The sequence below is a fragment of the Planococcus citri genome, chromosome 2 (genome assembly GCF_950023065.1).
Source record: "Planococcus citri chromosome 2, ihPlaCitr1.1, whole genome shotgun sequence".
Classification (NCBI taxonomy): domain Eukaryota; kingdom Metazoa; phylum Arthropoda; class Insecta; order Hemiptera; family Pseudococcidae; genus Planococcus; species Planococcus citri.
Window position 1 is genome coordinate 51,085,035 of NC_088678.1, and position 23,349 is coordinate 51,108,383.

Sequence of the window (23,349 nt, forward strand, 5' to 3'; positions counted from 1 at the left end):
CGGAATAGAAACTCAAATGGCTTGCGGTCTAAATTTTCCGCCGGAAAACTTCCATTTCAAGTGACTCACCGATCTTATAAAACTTACACGCCGGACGCATTAAGGAAAAAACCTCAACTTTTCAATGAAACGCTATAAAACTAGCCCATAAAAAGTTAAAAACAAGTCGGCCCGAAAATGGCAAGTACCTACCTTATAAGTACATAAAACGACAAAATTTTTTGCCATATAAACAAATGAACACGCGAGGACACATTTCGTCAAAATATTACGAGTTTCTCACCGCTCAAGTTTCATTTTTATATGCGCGTTCGCCAAACTACGTAAATCTCGTAAGCATTCCAGCTGAGATGTAGAGTAATATCGAAGCAATAAACTAGACAAATACTTATTCAAAAAGCATGAAAATTTTCACCTCATAATGAATAACGTTAACCAGGCGCAAATTCAAGGTGATAAAATAACGGCGCTCCGTTGGTCGCGTTCGGAATATAGAAGGTGAATTCAATTTACACTTCGAAATAGAGGCGACTTGATTCGAATGCGCAACAAATGAATCATAGGTAGATAGCTAGATTCATATCGTGTGTCCCGAACGATGAATTTGATTAATGGATAATTCTATACGAAAGGTTTACTCTTTGCCTCTCTTCACAAAGGAATATTACCACTACCGGCATGCTAAATACTTGCCAAATGACGAAAAATATCCTATAATGTGGCACCTAGGTGTACTGTATACTGTGGTTGGTGGTTCTTTTTTTTCTCGTTTAAATACATACCTATCAAATTATGTTCATGTGAAAGGTAGGTATACATCAACGTTGGTTGAAATAGCTTTCAACTAATAAATCATCATTATGTAAGCGAAATTACAAAAGCTTTGCTGTTACTATTAATAAACAATGAAATTACGCCTGTATATCTATACCTATACAAAGAGTGAAAGAAATCTCAAATTGATGAATCATGGTAGGCTTCCAGCTAATTCCACGCGATAAACGAATCTAAAATTCTAAACAATCCATACACCATGCTCTTTGGAAAAAAAAACTAGATGGATTACAAATTGAGAAAATTTCGCCAACAAATTGCGAAACCAAAACGTACCAGATCTGATGAATAATTCAACAATTTAACACACATCAATCGATGATTTCGACATCAAAAATATCTTCAGGCTGTAAATTCTCCAGCAAACGCATCGAATCGCTATTTAACACCTTCTCAACTTGTACGTATTCCACTTTTCAACACGATCGATCGAGAATAATTGCGAGCAAATCGGCCTCCATCAATTAAAAATGCCTAACAATCTTGAAATACATCGCCAGACGCAGCAAAAGCTACGTAAAATTAATGTATTCGCGGTTATACTTGGCACCTTGGTAACTTTTGCGCTTTAGTCTATTGTTCCATTAGATAGAAATTAAGCTCACGTTCATTATTAATTTAATACCAAAGCTGGAGTAAAAAGCTACGCGAAAGCTTAACCAAATTGTCCATTAATTTTTTTTCAATTTTTTCTTCAGTTGGAATACATTTTGGAAATTTACCTTCACATTATTATAAGCTGATTACCAGCACGTTTCTTAGCAAGACCAGCAACTTTTTGCCTATTTCCCCCTTGGTTTGGTTAATCTTAAAAGCCTTTATGCTTACAGTACCTACGAAAATATGTGCAATAACACAAAAGTCGAAAGTCCTCGTAAATTAAATTAATGGTCGAGAGAGAGAATGTTGTAGAAGTTTTCTAAAATGTTGCAAAAAAGACAACATTAAAATACAAAGAAATTGCAGAGAAGGGTAAAAAACAAAATAAAATGCTATTTATTTCATTTGAGTACCTACAAAAGAAACTCATTCAAACGGCAACTCGGGACTATTCTCATTTGCCTGGTTTTCTTTTGCTTTTGACAAGAAAAGGTGGGCTATTGTGGTTCATCAACAAATGGGAGAAGGTGAGTAGATGAATAAGTATTTTTGATTGGCGTATCTCAAAAAAGAAATTAGTGATGCGAAATTCGAAATTTGCAATCTAAATTGGCAGGCTTTAGCGATTGTACAAAAAATCAATAACCGTTGAAAAATGCCTAAAAATCCACTTTTATTTAGCTTTAAATGGGCGCAGAGGGAGTGAGCTCTCTAAATACCAGCCTCCCTGGTCATATTTGTAGGAATTGGAGGGGGATGTGACAATGTTTTTCAAAGTCAAAAACACGAAACCCCTTATTAGAACACTCCGAATTCCAAATTTCTCGAAGAGACTGACTTTTAGATGTGTTACAACTTTTGATTTTCTTCCGATTGATTCCTATTTTGACTTTTTTTAAATTTTCAACTCGGCCCCCATCCCCACCCAACCGAAGCGAATTTTGGGTCAAGCTCATCTTTTTTGAGACTTCTCAAATCCAGTCCCAAACCAACAAATTTGAAAGAATTTCTTTAAAATGGCTCGTTTTTGTAATTTATTAAAATAATTCATTATTCCTTTTCAAAATTTGGATTTAGGAAATAATAAAAAAATCTGAGACGCCTGCACATTTAAAAATTCTTCCAAGGACGGCATGGATTATCGGTCCCATTGAGATTAAATTTTAAATACTCGGATAAGGAAAACATATCTATAATTTTAATTAGATACCTATTTATGTTCTATAACCTCAAACTTTTACTACCAAATCGCTATCGCTATTCATTATGCTAATAAAACACAAAAACACGCTTCGAAATCAATTCACTTAGCTTTTAAACGAATTACGGTCGATTAAATAATAGTTCAATAGAAATACCTATAACCCTTTACTGAGGACATCGCGTCGTTTGCAAAACGGCAGCACAGGGAAAAATACTCTGCTGTAGGTAAATGGAGAAAGTATTTCAATTGTCAGGAATTGCGAAAATTACGTTTTGTGTATAAACAAGGATGAGTTATTTAACAAAAACGAACAACATATTTCTCAACTGTGTAAGATTTATCACAACATCAGTGGCCGAGAAGACAAATACAACGACCGCACTTAAATTTCCCTCGAGAATAAATTTCCTTCGGAATATACATTCGATTTAGTATACTAAAAGGAGCATGCGACAAAAATAGCCAAGTTGGGGGTATTTTTTCTCTTTCTTTTTTCGCGTTTGTAAAGCTTCATAAGAACTGCAGCTGATGACGCGAGTATTTGAAATGTCACCTTTTTTACTGAAAATGTCTAAGCTGATAAAAATTTCGAGGTAGAAATTTTCGAAAAACGTGACGTTAATTTGGAAAGCTCGTGTAAGGTATTTTTTTTCGACGTTTTATATATATATGTACGATGAAATGAGAATGTAATGATTACCGACCGAGCGAAAAAGGATCATGCGAGTTGAAATGAATACCTACTTGAGAAACTTCAGTATACGTAATAATTTTCTGCTTTTTTCATTCGTATAATTGGTAGGTACGTGGCATGGTGGCAGATTCGCATAAAACCCGAATACCCTGTCCGGTGTGTTTGAAAAGTGATAAAAATGAGACGTAATTTTTCTGGAATTAAAACTCGATACAGTTTCATCCATAAGTCCGACCACTTATTTCCTGCTTGAATGGATTAAAGTACTTTTGATTTGTCAGACAGTTTTAAGCTGTCAGTGAAAACTTGGCAAGACATTTGAAAAGCTCTTATATTATCTCTGTTAACCTACTCGTTTTTGTTCGTCCCTAAACACGAGATTTTTCCATTCGGTATTTTTTTTTTCACTTTTTAAAGTCTGCTCGTTGAAAGGGGAAAAAACTTTCGCTTTGTGCTCGAGGGTGGCGAAGTTTAACTTTCACCAATTTACTACTGCCGAAAATAAGATAACGATGGACAAGCGGTTTATTGATTACATTCCCAAATTTTATTTTGAATTTTTATATTTCTCATCCCTTCTCAAATACCAAGTGTTATGTTTTGATAATTTGCAAAAAATTTTAATATTTCAATAATCAATCTATAACTTGGTAAAAGCCTGTTAGAATTCAACTATCAAGATGTGTTGACTGAGATCCAAAAAAAAAAAAAAAATTGCATCATACAAGCAATTTTTCAATTTTTTAGAGAGATTGTACGACGTTTTCTCTAACGCACGTTCTCTAATAACAAATTTTTTCAGTGTCATTTTTTCAAAAACTGAATTCACTAATGATGAATTTCCTAACGTCACGTTTTGTAACGCATTTTCTCTAACACAATTTCTTCTAAAAGAGAAAATTTGTAATTTTGCGTCGATCTAGGCCATTTCCATCGAAATCAAAAATCACTTTTAGAGTCCTAATTTACTGAGTGATTGAATTTAAAAGGATAAAAATTCATTATTTCAGTAGTTTTCGGTAAATTACCAAGTAATTTCTGGTAAATTACAAGGTGATTTCGGGTAAAAATTATCAAGTAATTTTTCAATTTTTTGAACATTTTTGACAATCACGGGTAATTTCTATTTATATAGCCTAGTAACTTTTGGTAATTACCGGTAATTTTTTGAAATTTTCCAAATAATTTTTGGTAAGTTACCCAGTTATTTTTGGTAAATTACCGGGTAATTTTTAGTAAAGTTACTAAGAAATTTTTGGTAAATTACCGGGCAATTCTTGGTAAATTACCGGGCGATTTTTTGGTAAATTACCGGGTAATTGTTGGTAAATTACCGGGTAATTGTTGGTAAATTACCGGGTAATTGTTGGTAAATTACCGGGTAATTGTTGGTAAATTACCGGGTGATTTTTGGTAAATTACCGGGTAATTGTTGGTAAATTACCCGGTAATTTTCAGTAAATTGTTCAGTAGTTTTTGGTTAATTATTAGTCATTATCCAAGTAACTTTTGGTAAATCATGAGTCAATTATTGTCAAATACTGGTAATTGTATGGTAATTTGGCAATGTTTGGTAAATTATTGGTAATGACTATTGTTTGAGTCATAAGATAGGTACCAGAGTCCTGCACGGTATAGTTAATAGTTATAACTAGTTGGTTGGCAACGCTAACTCCGGTTAACTATAGAGGTGACTCATCGCAGGCAATAGTCAACCTGTCTAACGATGAGTTGTTATAGTTGACGCGCAGATAACTAACTTAATTGTCGGACGGTTATTCAAGTAACTATTCAACTAGTTGGAATAACTATTCCAACTAGTTGAATTATCCCCACCTATAGCATATTTATCCGAAATCTTATAGGGCAAAACGCGAATTTCAGGTTGCATACTTGTACCCTTGGTTTTGTGGGCTAAACCTTACAAGTCTAGCTGTAAACAATGCCGTTTACTTCTACATTTCAGCTCGTCAAGTCACTTTTCTCGAGGAAGGCCTTTGCGGATTTCAAAAAATGTAGTACCGTTGGAAACAGGACAAAATCCTCTACAATTTAGAGCCATAAAATAATGGGGTCCTCGAGATGGTTTAAAAGCTCTGTCGCCTCAAAGTTCAAAGAGTACAGAAAAATATGTTGAATTGGCTACATTTTTCGGCTCGTTAAGTCAATTTTCTCAAGGAAGACCTTTGAGGATTTCAAAAAATTTATTACCGTTGGAAAGGGGACAAATTTCTCTACAATTTAGAGCCATAAAATAATGGGGTCCTCGAGATGGTTTAAAAGCTCTGTCGCCTCAAAGTTCAAAGAGTACAGAAAAATATGTTGAATTGGCTACATTTTTCGGCTCGTTAAGTCAATTTTCTCAAGGAAGACCTTTGAGGATTTCAAAAAATTTATTACCGTTGGAAAGGGGACAAATTTCTCTACAATTTAGAGCCATAAAATAATGGGGTCCTCGAGATGGTTTAAAAGCTCTGTCGCCTCAAAGTTCAAAGAGTACAGAAAAATATGTTGAATTGGCTACATTTTTCGGCTCGTTAAGTCAATTTTCTCAAGGAAGACCTTTGAGGATTTCAAAAAAATTATTACCGTTGGAAAGGGGACAAATTTCTCTACAATTTAGAGCCATAAAATAATGGGGTCCTCGAGATGGTTTAAAAGCTCTGTCGCCTCAAAGTTCAAAGAGTACAGAAAAATATGTTGAATTGGCTACATTTTTCGGCTCGTTAAGTCAATTTTCTCAAGGAAGACCTTTGAGGATTTCAAAAAATTTATTACCGTTGGAAAGGGGACAAAATCCTCTACAATTTAGAGCCATAAAATAAAGGGATCCTCGAGTTGGTTTGAAAGTTTTGGCATATCAAAATGCAAAGTGGACAGAACAATCACTAGCATGTAGCCTACAATATGTAAGGGGAATCAAGAGATACCACCATTTATACACCTTGTGACGTCAGGGCGTTTTGCCCTATCGGAAATAGGTATGCTCGTCACCCCTTGCCTATGTACTCCTAACACAACGAGGAATAGTTGAATCAACTAGCTAGTTAACCATACCGTACAAAGTAACCGGAGTTGGGAGTAGTTGGTAACTATTTGATGCGCGCGCTGTCAATAGTTATCTAGTTGACAACTCATAGTTTAGATTATTCGAATACTCCCACAGATAACTAGTTGAATCAACTATACCATGCAGGACTCTGATAGGTACTGATAATGCATATTTTTTAGTGAATTATAAGTGACTTCATTCATGTAAATAAACTATGTACCAGTGCCAAACTCTCAGAAATGACGTCTGGAAATTTTTTCAGACTTCTGAACACTTGGAAAAATTGTGTAGAGTTTCTATTAATTACATTTTATACTTATTCGAGCTTTAAGCTAAAAACATAATTATGAATTACAAGGAAGAGATTTCGCTCCTGACACCTGAGAACTCGGTAAAAAATGCATTCTAATTTTTGACTTCAGGTGCTATTGCTGCTTTTAAATTGAACATGAACAAGCAGACAATATTGTAAAATTAGCCTTTTCTTAATTAATTTAATGTTTGGTTGGGTATTCGAAAAAAATGAGAAAAAGAAAACACCCAGCTAGCGTCTGTCTACAACATACAGCGATAGGCGACTAATTACATATAAAGCCTGGCCATAAATTAATTCAATTTTCAGGCATTCACCTAGAAGTCGTCTCGATTCATCGGTTACTGGAACAAATTATTATACTATGATAGGTAATTTAAAACTTTAATGCGTCTGTAATACGAAAAAGTCAGCGATCATCCGTAATATTCGCCTAGGTACATACAAATTTATACGAGTAATATTGAAAACTTGGAGATAAACTTATTACGACAAATAACGCTCAAAATTCCAACATTTCTAAAAAAATGGATTGTAATTTTAATGAAAAATCAAAATTTATGTAAATTTGTCGAATATTCATCGCGATTCTCAAGATATTTTTTCGTCTGTGGTGTTGGTATATAATTAGCATATCAAATGACGAAGTATTCCCTCCTATCCCCGAGTCGTAATTTGATTGAAAAAGAGGGATATAAGAATTGGTTGGAAATTTAGACGCAGTATTATTCGTTACGAATTGTGAAAAAGGTGTAGGCTTTATAATTTAATACTTTTAAATTAAAAGGTATAGGTAAAAAGCTTGCGAATTTGCGAAACCCTAAAAAAAGAAAAAAAAATGCTTGACTCGAATTTTAAACCAATCAAAAATATTTTCCTCGGCGGGAAATATTCGATTGCGTTCAAATTGCAAAAATATCGTAGGCATATTCATTTCTTTCCGCGAAAATAATCATCTTATTATGTAGACTACAAGCCTATACTTATGTATGAGGTAGACCTACACATAAATTCGTCGAAAAATCTAGCCTATCGAATTATAAAATGGAATTCCAATTGGATTAGATTACAGGTGATATTTGATATAAAAGTGTAAACAACTGTTGGCGTGTGAATGATAAATTGAAAATTCTCTCTCTAAAAAAAGAAAAAAAAGAAGGGTAATTGAAAGTGATATGTCCCATCTGTTTCAAGACCTGAATCTGATTAAATTCAAGTTTAGTGTCATTGGATTTCATAAATTTTAAATTCAGCCGATGTTTTTGTATAGTGAGAATGATTAACGTTTAGAGAGTGGAATTGAAACGTATGAGGATTGAGGATAGTTTTTCATTTTTTTCATTTTGATTCGTTGCGAATTGCGATTGATAAACTACATACATTAATGGGTTTCATTGACGAAGTACACGAGGGTGGTGTTAATTAGAGGGATATTTTTCAGTTTTCTGGTGCTCGTTGACATTGAACTTGATCGAAAGAAGCCAGAAGAATTACGCTGGATGCTAAATTTGGAACATATGAGAGGAGTTTTTACCTTGAGCGATGGCTAGTTGTTTTGATGTGTGTGATTATTGCCATAATTAAATCCCTTCAACTTTTTTTTTTTTTTTTTTTTTTTTTAAGGTTTCTTAGATGGCATAATAATTTTTGAATGATGGCATTAAAAATAAAAAACCACATGAAATTTCATTTTAAGGTTTTCAAGTTTCAAGACAAATCTTTTCTATGGAAATGAGGAGGATATGAATAATGTTTGTTCATATTCAACTGACCATTTTTTTAAAATCTCAAATCGTAAAATGTACTTGATTGCCAATTAAAAAATTTTCACCATCAATCTCAATTTCTAGCTAAGATAACACGAATTATTGGTATGAAATTCACGCGATGAATTTTTGCAATTTTTGTCATTCCTCATTCGTATTATCCCACTGTGAAAATAGGTAGGTAGGCAATTAGATGTACCTATATTACATCAAATTGGTAAATTATTTTGCTGACCACGATGCCCATCTCTGCGGTAGGCCAGTTCAATTTATTTTTAACTACGAGACGAACACTGTACTCGAATCGTAAGTTGAACTGATATGGCATATTATTTATGTATTTTTTAATGGCAATAACCAACTCGGAGACTCGGAGAGTTTCAAACGAGCAAAAAAATGGTTCTCTCGAGGGAGTAAATTTTTCCCTCAAGAAAGATTGAAACGAGTACCTACCACGAAGAATTTCTATCATCGTGGTTTATTCGACACATCGAATCGTTTTTTAACGAATTAAAATTGGTAAAAAAATGGCCAGAAGGTAGCGTTGGAATTTCATTTTTGCCTTGACATTTTATCGTTAATTGAAAATTACAGACTATCTGACGCGACTTTGAATGCATAATGCGGAAATATTTCAACTATACGCGTGTTTCTTGCAAAAATGTTATATTGATTTTAAATTAGATGTTTTATTTTTACACCGGAATTTTGTATTAAGGAAGAAAACTTACTCGATTCCCATTTCCCCGATGAGTAATATTCTTAGTTTTAGGTATTTTGATCGCTGAAGGGAAATGAAATTGTTTTGGAATACATTTTGAATTTGATTTAATGCATCGAAATACTTGAAAAAAAGTTTTTCAGAATTATTTATTATTAGGAAAGTAATTTTCAAGAATAACTTAGTACATATATAAAAGTCGATCACGACTATTAATATTCAGCCTTTGGGGGTCAATTATGAGTATCTATCTACTTTACAAAAAAATAATTGTTCCAAGGCACTTAAAATAACTATAGTTTTGAACTAAAAAGTCAAATAACGTGGATAAGTTATGGCACGAGCTACGTAATTTTCATAGTTAAAAATGAAATACCCATCTATGTGGATTTTCGATTAAAGCATTTTTGTTTGAAATATCTGCATTACGACACAATGTCGATAATCGCGATAGTCGAATAATATTTTGGAAATTTTCGAATTTCCGCGTTCCTCGAGTACAACCAGGAAAATTCTAAAAATGAATTCTTTACGCTTTTCAAACACACACACAGAATTATATCAAACGATAAATTGCGTAGTTTTTCTCTCTTTGAGGTTGAAAACAATTACACATTTGTTTTTTAAAGTGGATGTTGTTTTTGTTGTTGTTGGTGTTGGTGTTGGTGGTGGAGATGGTGTTTATGATACGATTCTGCTGATGCTAGTTTCTGTTTTTTGAAATATTGTTTTCTGTTTTGTTTGATTGTAATTTTTTAAATACATAAATTGATTGTTGAATATGTAGGTACCTATTTAAATACTACTTGCGTCACATAGCTATTAAGTTTCCTATTTAACTATTCTTTTGGGTAGAAAAGAAGGAGGGGGCACGAGGAGAAGGATGAAAGTTCAGCCTTCCAAAGGCTCCATTCTACATAGATAATTGAAAATACGTACATCTTTTCAGTCATTTTGGTCTTAAATCCAACAGCAAAAAGATGTTTTTCGTTTTCATATTATTTATTATTGATTTTACACGATGTTCAATGAAACATAATATTGGGCATTTCCAATAGGACTGGACCCTACTGATATGTTCTATGGTGAAATTTGTTCGAAATCAGATAGATAGATGTTCGAGTTGATATTAGCAATTCAAAAATTATTAAACTTTGGCGACAAATTACTCAAGAACAAAAGTCTCCTAAAAAAAACTAATCACGAGTACACGGTTAAAAAGTTACCCTAGCTGTTTTTTAAAAACTTCTCAAAGAATTTCATTTTTCAAACCCAATGTACATCAAATTAACCTTATGTCTCAACAGGGTGTCCACTCATTTCTGGAAATGATTTTTCCTGACTTTTCCAGGTTTTCCAGACCAATTTCTCCAATTTTCCACATTCTTGAAAAATTAATCACACATGCAATCAGGTGGGGGGGGGGGAGTGTGTCAATTTTTTTTCGAACATCATGAGCTCCAAATATTGTTCGTAGATCTACAGTTGTGCCTTTTTTTTTACAAGCATGACTGTGTGCTCAATAGGGCGCCCCTTATTCAAACTTGGTGGAAAATTTTCTTTTTGTTTTTTAGTGGGAAAAATCAAGATTTTAACATGCTGAGCTCAATGGATAGTATCAAAATTTTTAAAAACATAGGCGTACTGTTAAAAGAACAAAAATTGTATTAATAATTCGCATTCACCTTCTAATTATTTGTAAATGAAAAAAGATCGGAAATATATTCTATTAAAAAAAAAAAAAAAAAAAAAATAGACAGAATAAAAGAAGATAATTTTTCAAAACTTTTTAAAATTTTTATTTGAACCCTCAAACATTTTTCATTGGAACTTGAAACGAATAATGAACTGGACAGAATACTGAACTGAATACTGAAATTTCTTTTTATTTTATATTTTATTAGGTAATTCATTCTTTCATCCGGTCTTTCTGTCTTTCCATCTTTCCATTTCTTTCCGTCTTTCTGTCTTTTCATCTTGCCATGTCTTTCCATCTTTCTATCTGTCCATCTTTTTTCTTTTTGTCTTTTCGTCGTTTCGTCTTTTCGCCTTTTCGCCTTTTTGTCTTTTCATATTCTTTATTTTTGTCTGATTGATGTTGAATAGCCTGAGCGATGCCAGGGCAAAAGCTCTGGAAAATTTACTTCCTAAAAAAAGGACGACTTCATTAAGAAATATATTTTTTTAATGTCAACATGACTCAAATTTAATCAATAGTTTTTTGAAATTCCAGGGCTTGTACATTTTTTTCCCAAAAAAAGTGACTTCAGTAACCTAAAACGCTCAAAAAAGTAACCAAAAAGTAACCAAAAAAGTGAATAAACAATAAACATGGGTAATATTTTTAATGTAAAAAAAAATTATCAAAAACAGAACTTTTTGTTTTTAATTAAAATCTAAAAATGAAACTCGATAGAAACTTGTTATGTTTAATTTCAGCAAAAGGTAGGACATTTTGGCAATTCCTTTTTCCAATTTTTTCCAAAAAAGTTGAAGTAAGTAAGTACATACAAAATATTTAGCAACTTTTTGATTGAAAAAAAAAACATTTTTTTTTGGTAATTTTAGACCAAAAATTAAGAATTTTTGCGATTTCTGGCAATGAATACGAGACTTTTGACAATTTCAGCAGAAGAAAAGTTTTTTTTAAAACAATTTCTGGCGAAAAAACGACACATTAGAACTATTATTGGAAAAGAGTGAGAGCACAATTCTTAGCATCTTTTTCACAAAAAAAAAAAAAAAAAAAGAAAATTCTTGACAATTTAGGCTAAAAGCGAAACGTTTTGCTATTTTTGACAGAAAATGAGACGTTCGCAATAATTTCAGTAAAAGGCAGATCTTCTTAACCATTTTAATCAAAAAAGCGAAACATTTTAGCGCTAAAGAGCGAGATTTATCAATGATACTCATAACTCATAAGTTGATAAAATGCAAGACTTCAACGATTTTTGCAAAAAACAAGACTTTCTGGGAATTTGGCAATTTATTACAAAACCGACCAGCGAAAAATTGCCTGAGCAAAGCGAAGGTGAATTTTTCCATTATGAGAAATGGAAAAATCTGTTTGAAGTAACCTTTCACAAAATTCCCCAACTTTTGAGTGAAAAATGCTGTAAACCAAAATTCCCTGGCTTTTCCAAGTTTTCCAGATTTTCCAGGCTTGTGGACACCCTGTATCATGTCATTGTCCACTGTGTTTTTGATTTTTTGTTTTTTGTTTTTTTTTTCAAAAACGGGGAAAAAAGTAAAAAAAAATTCCTAGATGTGAGTAGGTGTTTGCTCCAGTCATTACTAGGTTTATAAAATTTCTCAAAAAATTGTTCTTTCCGCGACCAAAATACCTTCGAAAGAAGAAAAACACCGGGTGTTCAATGAAGCAGAATATACGAAAAGAACATTCAATATACCACCAACTGCGACCTTAATCGACGAATTAGTCCTTAATAAAAACGATACTCATCTTATATACGGAGCTATAAGAATCTCGCATCGCTAAGATAATTAAACCTTTTGAAAACTTATTACAAGACGATTCTTCAATCCAAGTGTGAAATTTTATGGTGAAAAATTCTCCATTATCCATTTTCTATTTCTTTCGTACACACACTGCGAGCAAATTCATCCACTTAAAACATACGAAAATTTATATCCTTGCGACGACGCATCTTAATTTGTAAGTTATAACGTTGATTTAGAGTTAGATAGAAAATACTCGTACTACGTCGCAGTTTCGAAAGGTTTATCGTAAGTCGAGTCAGTGAACCCCTCTTTCCTTCCCGGTCCGATAAATTTCCAAAATTCCCGTACACATCTCTCGAACACGTTCAACTTTTTAATTACCGTACATACTTGTATTTTCATGGGCGAATTCTTCGCTTCGGTTTATCGATAAAAACTCAATTTTCCCGCCAAAAATAAACTTTCCTATCGCGTCGTTATGCGCCTACATCGATAATTTTTCCCAAACCACTTTTTAAACGGAAACAAAAAAGACAAGTTTGTCAATACTCTCCTGCTTCAGGTACCTGTAACCTTGGCGAAGTTACGAATAATCAGAAAAAAAAAATAGAATTTCCTTTGTGTAGGTAATACGTTTTGCGTTACCTGCCTTCGGAAAACTTGGCAATATGAATTAATGACTTTTCGCTAGTAGTGCGACAAATAAAATGATTAACAATTCTTTTATGAAGATTAATCGACTTTTTAATGACGTTAGAATAGCTTCTTTTGAATATAAGATAACTTTGGAGAATTATCTTTTCAATTCGAAGTGCATTAGAGATACTTTCGTTTGATTTTTTTGTCTCCTCGGAATTCCTTTCGCCCTTCACCGCGTTTGTTCAATGGGTCATTATGTCATTAGGAGAAATTTTAATTTCATCCGGAATTAAAAAGGTAGCTAAGGTAGAAACAGAATCGAGCAAAAAATACAATTACACAAAATTGTAGCCGAATTTCGGTAGCAAAATCCATTTTGAAAATGAGCTACTACGATACTCGACTCGATCAACATTCTTTTACAAGAGTGTTTTATGTTCTGTTTTTACTACAGAATGGGTATTTTAGGTGGACGAATTTTTCGAAAAGAAAGTAAAAACTATTGCAGTTACCATGGCGGTTGAGGGTTGAGTAGTTGTGAAAACCATTTAGATGTTGACGAGGGTCCAGTTCGAGCAATCTCATTTTACTTTTGAGTCTCTTAAAGGTCAAGTGGTCGGTAGGTATGATTATATTTTGCTATTAAAATTCCAGTACAGTTGGAAACAAAAATAATCTTCGAAAATGAATTTTAAAAAATTAAGACATACAAATTTGTGAAATTAGAAAAAAAAAACACCAAAACAGTTGAACAAAAAGACTAGAGGCTCCAATAAAAACTCATAATCATAAAAAATCGTGAAAAATTTCAAGAAAAAAAATAGAAAAAACACACCCAAAAAATGAAAAAAATAAAAAAATGTGATTACCTAGTTATCTACAGGTAGGTACATAATTCGTATATTTTTCTAAAAAAAAAAATCAGCTCTGAAGAAAGAATCTACCAGCTATGCCCTTGCGTTTTTAATTTCCTTCCATTTTTTATTATTTTTTGTAATCAAAAGAACTACACTTTGTAGATTCCACGCGAATTCATTATTTTCCAAAGTAAATAGACCGATGCAAAGACATTTCAAGCTTCAATTATCAACGAATTAAAGCGTTTCCAAAATAATAAAGATTTCAAATATGTACATTTCTAAATCAATTAGACGTTTTATTGTAGCTGGCTATAAATAGACATGAGGGTGAATGTTCGTATTCGAAGAGTTGTGTCGACTCTAACAGTCTGTTAAAATTTTTTCCACGTCTAGAGAATACGAGTACCTACCTATTCTTATGGCCATACTAGGTTCATAAAACATCATAAACCACGTCTACCATGTTTTAGATTACAATTGCGATTATACAAGCAAAGGAAAAACTTATAATAAACAATTGCCTCCAACAAAATTCAAACGAACAGCAGTTTTTTAAAATTTGTATGCTGATTTTGTTATAATTAAAACTTCTCAAAACAAATAAAACAGTTTTAAAACAAAGCTATTTAATAAAAACTAATTTAAAGAAATACGGATGAGTAAGTAAATTACAGAGGAAAAAAACTCACGTAAAAATTTTTTTATTCATGAAAATTTTCCACAATGAAAACTTATTCTTGAGAGAAAGTTGGAGCGATGACTTGAAAAAATCTTATTTCTAACTCCTTTTTTTTTTTTTACGTAGAATCTGTTTTTAATAAGCGGAATTCTTAGGATTGCTGTAGACAGACATTGTTGAACATAATGTAGTTGCAGGCAATACAAGTAGATATCTAAGTACATCATTCTTCATGCCAACTACAAACTTTCTCCTGGCACTATTGATGGTGAAGAGGGGAGAAAAACTTGACAGAATAATTACATAAGTTTACGAACAGAAGAATAATAATGTTTGAATGAATAGGTACAAAAATTAGGTAGGTACCGCATTCACCAAACACGAGTACCTAGGTAGATAGATACCTAGGTACATGCGAGATAAAAATAAAAATGTTCTAAACATTCATGTTTATTATTCATGTTTGGTCCATTGGCGCGGATACACTATGGATGTGGACGAAAGTAGATCAAGAGTCGATATATCTGTTTTTATTTTAAAACTTGAAAAGCAGACTCAAACTCAATTCTTACCCCCTCCCTTTCCTCTCTCCTCTGGAATCATAACTCCTACAGTTATAAAAATTAAAAGAAGTAGGAAAATTTTGGCTGGAATTTGGGTCACTAAAAATTCATGTCACCCACATCTCAGGACAAAATTTTCATCTGCCGGAGTCAATTCCGTGCGTGCTACAAACAAAACTAACTTTTACTGGAGGCTCCAGACCGACTCCAAAATGGTGTCAATCGATTCGGAGGGCCGACTTTAGTTGGTATACGAACCAAATTTCAGATTTTTATCTCGTAGTTTACCATTTTTATAAAATCTTACCAGTGAATAGACCATTTCAGTCTTTTTCAAAAATTTGCCGTTGCTGGAGGCTCCAGACCGACTCCAAAATGGTCTCAATCGATTCGGGGGGGGGGGGGGGGGTCGACTTTAGTTGGTATACGAACCAAATTTCAGATTTTTATCTCGTGGTTTACCATTTTTATAAAATCTTACCAGTGAATAAACTATTTCGGTCTTTTTCAAAAATTTGCCGAAAATCGAAAAATCAATCTGAATTACAAATTACACAAAAAATGGACAATTTTTAGTCGCAAAATCATTTTCCTAGACTATTTTTCTCGAAATTTTCTGAGAAATAATTCACATTTTTCTTCCACTTTCTTCCGAACACCTACTTTAAAACGTGAAAATATGAGAAAATAATTTTTTTTTATAACCTATAGTGGCCTTCCCCTATTAGTAGGGATTTTAGGAGATAAAATTGGGTTGGCAATATGTCACCCATAACCCATTTGTTTACTTCTTCATTCAGAGTTGCCAATTTGATTTATTTGTGCAATTAAAAGTTCCCAGGGTCACAAATTTTCCTGCATCCTCGACACCCCTCCTCCTCAAGTACCCTTCCAGCCTTCAATTTTGAAATCTATTCTATCTACTTCGAGGATACTAAGTTCGAAATTTCGAATCTGCTTGTAGTTTCATATCTGGCTTCCATATGATCCACAATGTCCTTCACTTTCTTTCCAAATTTATAGGTTGGGGAGACATTGAGGTCGATACTCGTCTTCAGCGCTGGGTAGAATTTAAAAAAATTAACTGATGTTTTGACTCGATTCCTCCGGAAATCTGTCAAACGAGGCCCAAATTTCGTGCCAGGTATTTTGGTCGTGTTTCAGAATTTTGGCCAAAAGTGGGAGGTCCTTGACCCCTCAGAGCTGTTGGAATCCAATTTTTTTGAAAATTAATTTGTTGGAAGGAGACTAAGATAAGGTTTTCACTGCAATTTTTTTAAGTTTTGTACTTTTTACTTTTTGATGAACTTAACTTGAAAAGTTGAAAGATTACCACGGAACTTGAATCTTAAGCTCTCCAAACCTCAATTACGAGTATTTCAGACACTCGTAAGATATTTTTCTAAGAAATTAATTGGTCAAAAATCACAAGACCATCATTGAAAGAAATTTGCAAAAAAATATCTAAGCGAGATCAGAGCACTCAAATTCATTCTGAGAGGGAGGTAGGTACATATTTCCCCCGTACTAAATTTGAGCAAAAATCATTCAAAAGTATAAAAATTCAATTTTTTGAAAAAAGATAGAATACATCTTTTAAAAAAATCAATTCTTGTTTGATTTCTTCACTTGCAATTTGATATCCACAGAGTGGAAAGGAGAATGTCGATGAATAAGTACACGAGATAGGTGTATCTTCCGTTCAACTTCAAACATATAATAATACGTATTTACGGCAAACTGGTTAGGCAACTTATTTCGCATCACTTTTTCTATACAGGATTTACCATCAAAACAAACTCGCAAGCTCTTCCTTTTTTCTGATAACTTTCCCAGTAAAAAAAGTTTCTCTTGAACGCGAACGCACGCCGAAGCCGGTAATGATGGCGTGCTAATTAAAATCTTTTTTGATTGATTCAATAAACAATTCGATTTCAATAATTCAGATAACATCATGGGAAGCATATTATGTAATTTGAAATTTTTTTCACAATATTGAACATTAAAATTTCGAATTTTTTGTTTATATGGTCAGTTTAATTTTGGAAATTCAGAAAGATTAAAGAGAACTCATGAAAAAAATTCGAGTGAAATCGAAGGTTGAAAATGATGTAAAATATAGACAATTTGCCTCGAATGTTTCTTCAAAAAGGTGACAACTGATAACTACAATGATGAGATTTTCATTTTTTTCAAAAAAAAAAAGGACAATATCGTTTCCCTGAAATTTATATCATCGTTTTTTAAAAATATTTGAAATTTCGAAATTTTCAACATAATTGAGCAAAAATCAACATTGATGTTATTTTGAGATCTAAAAACAACAGCTTCCATTTGCTGAAAAAAAAGAGAGAAAAGGGCAATCTCAAGACAATAGGAAACAGAACAGTCTGATTTACTATGTACAAGAAATACAATAGGTAAAACACAACAAAATCAAACAAAATGTTAATTACAACAAACACGACTAAAAAACATTTACACATCGAGTTTTACACAATTCGAATTATAAAACTTTTAAAACAATAATTTAGGGAGAAAACTTTCTCCTAATTTTGTATTCTTACAACGAATTAAGCAATTTAATTACATTCTCAAGGTATAATTGTTTTTCGATAAATTTATTCTCATTTAGTTAAACAACGCAACTGGAAAAACTCATCTTGTATCGGATGGTAAAACGCAAGAGGAAAAAAACACCATTCTTACGGTTTCTCATTATTTTTGTCTTGATCTTATTTTAAAGTTGGGTTAAATTCGATCAAATGGCTTAGGAAGTTTCCTTTCAAAATACGAAAAAAAAAACTTTTTTCACGCGTTCATCGTCATTTTTGCTTGTCTATGTAGGTACCAGAGATTACGTGTATAGGAACAGGAACAGTGCTGAACATAGAGAGAAAATTTGAGCAAATATTTTCGCAAAATATCCGCCAAATAGGCGGCTTTTTTTTTGTAAAATGCCAAATGTGTTCGACTTCGATTTACAAATGTAGTCATATTATCGTTTAGTCAAACGTAATCAATAACTTATTTTGTATTACAACTTGGGGAAAAAGGATATTCCATCGTTTAAATAAAAACTATTCGTATGTGAATGAAAATTTATGCTTTATAAACGTGCATGTTCTTTAGCACCTAGAATTTTTACTACAGCATCGACGCTATCGTTTCATTTTCTTTCTTTTTTTGTTCTCTCTCAATTACATGTTTGTAACATTGGGACCTATTAAGTAATCGCCTCGCAAAAACTCACGATATAAATCTTCCCACCAATCCAATAAAAGTCTTCATATAATACTCAAAAACCACATTTCAATTCTAATGGATATTTAATAGTGCTTTAAAAGTTGAAATTCGCTAGGGTATGATAACGTATTCATAAATTATTTAAGACATCTTATTTCGTTGAAAATTTACTACAAAATTGACCCACTCTGGTGCAAAGTTGTGCGAAAATTTTCAATATAGGATACGTCTAAAGTAAGTGAGCATCTACACCGCTTTCGAAATTCTAATTTATGAATACTCGGATTAATTTATTATAAGCTTCGAGTATATCTACATAACTCGCTGAAAATCATTCAGTTTCGGTTTAATAAAATTTACGTAGTTTTCCAAAGTATAAAATTCAATTCGTCGCGGTAATTATACGAGCTAATTTTGAATACGTAATACATATCAAAGATTTCTTCGACCATTCAGCCAGATAAGTAACCGAGTTACGAACACGTGGCTGGCGCTGGAGGTTTACGTACCCTTTACACTTAGAAGTCGTACTCGTACCCTTTATTTAAAATTTCCAAATGTATCGTGAATACGAAATTAATTAAGTGTGATTAATAAGAAAAAGGCATTCAGAAGCAGAGTTCTATTGATACGAATATCAGCAAACTTTTCAAATTTATGGGCCATTTCCATTGATTCAGTTTCGAACGATATGATTCGAGAGGCCACATGAATTCGTTTATTATAATGAGCGATTTTTTTTTTCAAATGAAATCATCATTTGAATGGCCGAACTTTGACAATTCATGAGTCAAGTTCAACTAACGAGAGGAGAACTAGGCTGGTTTTCTGCAATTTGCTTAACAAAAACGCTTAAAAATCTCCACTTTTAACATCTTCTGCATATTTTTTTTAACATTCTATTTTTATGAAGTAATTTTTACATTTCTATCTCAAACAAGTCAGTGAATCACATAGACATCTTCTCGCAATTTCTTGCAATTTTCTAGAAATTTCAAAAACAAGTCTTAAATTATAATTAAAAATATTTTTCATGTACTTAGATCATTCATAATCCAGTTTTCAGAGTTTGAGATGCAATGATGAAACAATTGTCATTGACTTAATGATATTTTATGACTTTTTGTTGAATTATTCAATAAAACTTGGAATTATTCGTAGCCCAGGTATAATTATTCCAAAACATCTATGTAGGTAGATATTCTAAAATTCATAAAATGAAATCTAAGAGAAATTAAAAAGCAAAAATCAATAGGTATAAATGTTTCTATCACTATGAATTCCAATTAACATCTACAAAATGACAAATAAAATGAAAAAATGCCCCTCAGATCATTATAATTTCTAAATAATGAAGAATGATCTATCCCTCGGATGAAAATGATCATTTTATAATTTTACACACTCGCAATGTGTAAAAAAATCGCCGGTATCGTACCTAAAAATCTATACGCCTACCAACATGATTATTTTTACTCGTTAAAATAAATACTTACTAAAAAATAACACCAGAGCCAAATATGTAAAAAAATCATGTATAAACATTCTCGATAATGTGCGAAAAAATTTCAAAATCGAGAAATACGCGAGTCTCCGCTGCTAAGGAGCAATGCAGAGGTATAAATTTGGCAGAAACATGTAAACTAACCCGTAGCTTCGTGTGATGAAACGTTTTAGACGACGAAATACTCGTAGTGAGTATGTCTGTACCTGTTCAAGGCGCAAACTCGAGTTTCAATTTTTATTATTTTGGTGCTATTTAGAAGCCCGAATCGCTTGATTGACTACGCTATAGCAATTTGAAGCTTTGATGAAATTTTAATTGTATTGTAGATTCGTTAGATATCAACAACGCACAAATATAAAAATAAAATGGAAATTGTTTCTGTGTTTATGCCTATAGCGGTAATTTTATTTAATAGGCCTACGAGCGATGACTATAAAAGAGAAGCAAACGTAGAGTACTTATACCTAGACTATATTGCACGAGATTCATCGTTTCGTTAAGAATCTTTCTTACAAGCAGTTCATTTTTAATGAATAAATCATTTTTCGAGTGAACTAAAAAGTGTACAATCAAGAGCATGTTTCAAGTCGAAGAAAATTTCAAAATAATTTGAATAAAAGAGTTCTGTCTTATCTACATCTCATACATAATTACTAAATACGACGCGGAGAGTTCCATAAATGACACTTGGAAAGAAAGAAAAAAAGAAAGAAAGAAAGAAAAAAAACAATTTTTCTGATCAAGAATTCAACGTATTTTTCATAAATTTTTCATTTTAGTCCAATTAAGTGTTGTATGAAGGATCATTAAATTTCTGCTTTTTATCACCCTCCCCGGTCCTTTTTTGCAAGGCTTCTAAAATGTAGTAACATAATTGGGGTTTAGGATTCCAGCCTTTGCAGTACTTTTTCCAATTATTAATACTTTTAAATCAGTGATACAGAAATGCTCAAAAGAAATGATAACAAATAAATGCGTTTTATACCACATTTTTTCTTACAAAATGATTTTTCGAAGTGCCAGGTGCCTTTAAAGCTGAAATTCTTGGTACTTACGTCGTCGTCCAGGTTGGTAAGTAGGTAACTATAAGTAAGTAAGTTTGGTTTCTCAATATAAAATCACAAAAGTTTTGTAAATTTTTTTAAATAAAAAATTGATTATCTACTTTTTCTAAAATTAGAGATTTTTCTGAAATTAAGTTAGCCTCTACTACAAAATACCTTGTTTTGATAAAGAATTTCATTGTTTGCTTCCTTCCTTAAAAACAATTCTCTTTGGCAAATATCAAAAACTGGATAATTTTAGGGGGGGAAAATGTTCGCTAAAAAGCAAGTATTTCTGTTTTAAAAAAAGCTAGACCATGATAATTTTCACAAAAAACAAGACTTGTGACAATTATTAGTAAAAAAAAATATATTTTTTCGCAATTTATGTCGAAAAAGTTTGATTATTTTGCAATTCTTTGACGAAAAAGCCAAAATTTTGGGTGCTCAATTTTTTTGGGCAAAAAGTGAAATATTTTAGTAGATAATTTGGCTAAAAAGCTAGATTTTTTTGCAAAAAGCCATACTTTTGGAAATAATTGGAATACTTTTTTTGCAATTTTTGAGTAAACAGCGACACTTTTTTCTATTTTTGGCAGGTTTTTTGGCAACCTTGAAAAAGACGAGATTTGTTACGGTTTTTTTTTTTTGCAAAAAGCGAAACTTTGACAATTTTAGCAAAAGGCAGGGCTTTTTAACCTAACACTTGAAAGGAAGTGTAGCCAGATGCAAAATAATGAAAAAGTAATTAATCGGGGGCCCGCATAAGGATCTACTGCACCCCTCCCCCACCCACCGATCCTCCGGGAACACTTTATCCTTGAAAGTGGAGTCTTAAGGAACATTTCTAGCCCTTGTTCTCAAAAAAAAAGTGGCTCTACTTACAAAACGGCGGCCATTTTGATTGACAGGTCAGCCGAAATCGCAGATTCTGCGTTCCAACATAGGACTTGCACGAAATTTTTCAAGCCGTACAAAAGTAGATCGAAAGAGCAGGAAAAAATTCATCATCTGTCAAAATTTCAAGAGCTTAAGTGCCGTTTTCGATTTTTGGTGAATTTTTGAAAATCAAATTTAGATCAAAAATGAGGGGAAAACTCAAAATTTTACCAAATTGACATAGAAAGCTGAAATTTGGGATATACCTTATTTTCGACCTGCCAAATCGATTGAAAACTGCTTCAAACCGTTTTGAGCAGTTCTGGAGCCTCCAGCAGATTTTTGAAACTCGAAATTCCCACAAAATTTCATAAAATGGAGTTGGAAAGCTGAAATTCATTCTGCAAACTAATTTCAATACGCTACGAAGTCAACTGTAGGTGGATTTAAAGTTGTTTTGGAGCCTCCAGCGACTTTTTGAAAATTACTGGAGCCTCCGGCAGATTTTTGAAATCTGAAATTTCCCCAAAATTTCATCAAACGGATTTACTTCCACATGGTTATTCCTTCAATGTTGATATTTTCAACATTTTTTCTTGTTTTTTTAAGAAATGGGGCTGAAATTAGGAAAAACTATATTTTTGAAAATTAAAAAAAAAAGTAACTTTAGAAACTAAAACTTTGAAAAAAAAATAAGCAAAAGTTAGTAACCGAATAACTACGAGTCCTGTACCATAATAATGGGTTAGGGATCTACTCTCGAAAACAGGGCAATAGAGAAGAGGGAGGGCAAAGGAGACAATTCACCCACAGCTCGGGTGACTCATAAATTTGAATACTTAAGTAGGTATATTTAGCTAAGCTTACCTGATCTAAAATTCCAAAATAATAGGTAGGTATATTATTTCATCATAATTCATCTTCGAAGAAACACGCAGAATTCAGACAGCGCAGCAAACGAAGCCATAACATTTGTATATCGAATATCGATGTTAGAATCTGAAACACACATTTAATTACACCAACTCGTAATATTTACCAAAATAAGACAATCACAGGTTATTATATTTGCACAAATGGCTCGAAGATATAAGTACATACTACATAGAATATTACGTCGAATGCTATCATTTCAACTTGTGCATATAGTGCATAGGTAAACAAGTAGATAGGCAATTTAGAAATGAAATATCAACCGTCATCATAGGTATTCTTTGTATTTACGAACAAATATCCTTTGCCAAAGTTCTAATCAAGCATCTACGATATGTATTCCTATTCGATCAG

At 32.5% G+C, this 23,349-nt stretch overlaps 1 protein-coding gene across 1 annotated transcript in view; it reads right to left on the reverse strand.

The window, feature by feature from the left end:
* The window catches only part of LOC135836368 (uncharacterized), an 85,069-nt gene extending 64,772 nt beyond the window's left edge, over positions 1-20,297 (reverse strand). Inside the window, exon 1 of the mRNA XM_065351162.1 lies at positions 20,130-20,297. Coding sequence (XP_065207234.1) covers positions 20,130-20,178 — 49 coding nt within the window. The 5' untranslated portion in view covers positions 20,179-20,297. The remainder of the gene's footprint in view (positions 1-20,129) is intronic.
* Between the last annotated feature and the right edge of the window lie 3,052 nt (positions 20,298-23,349).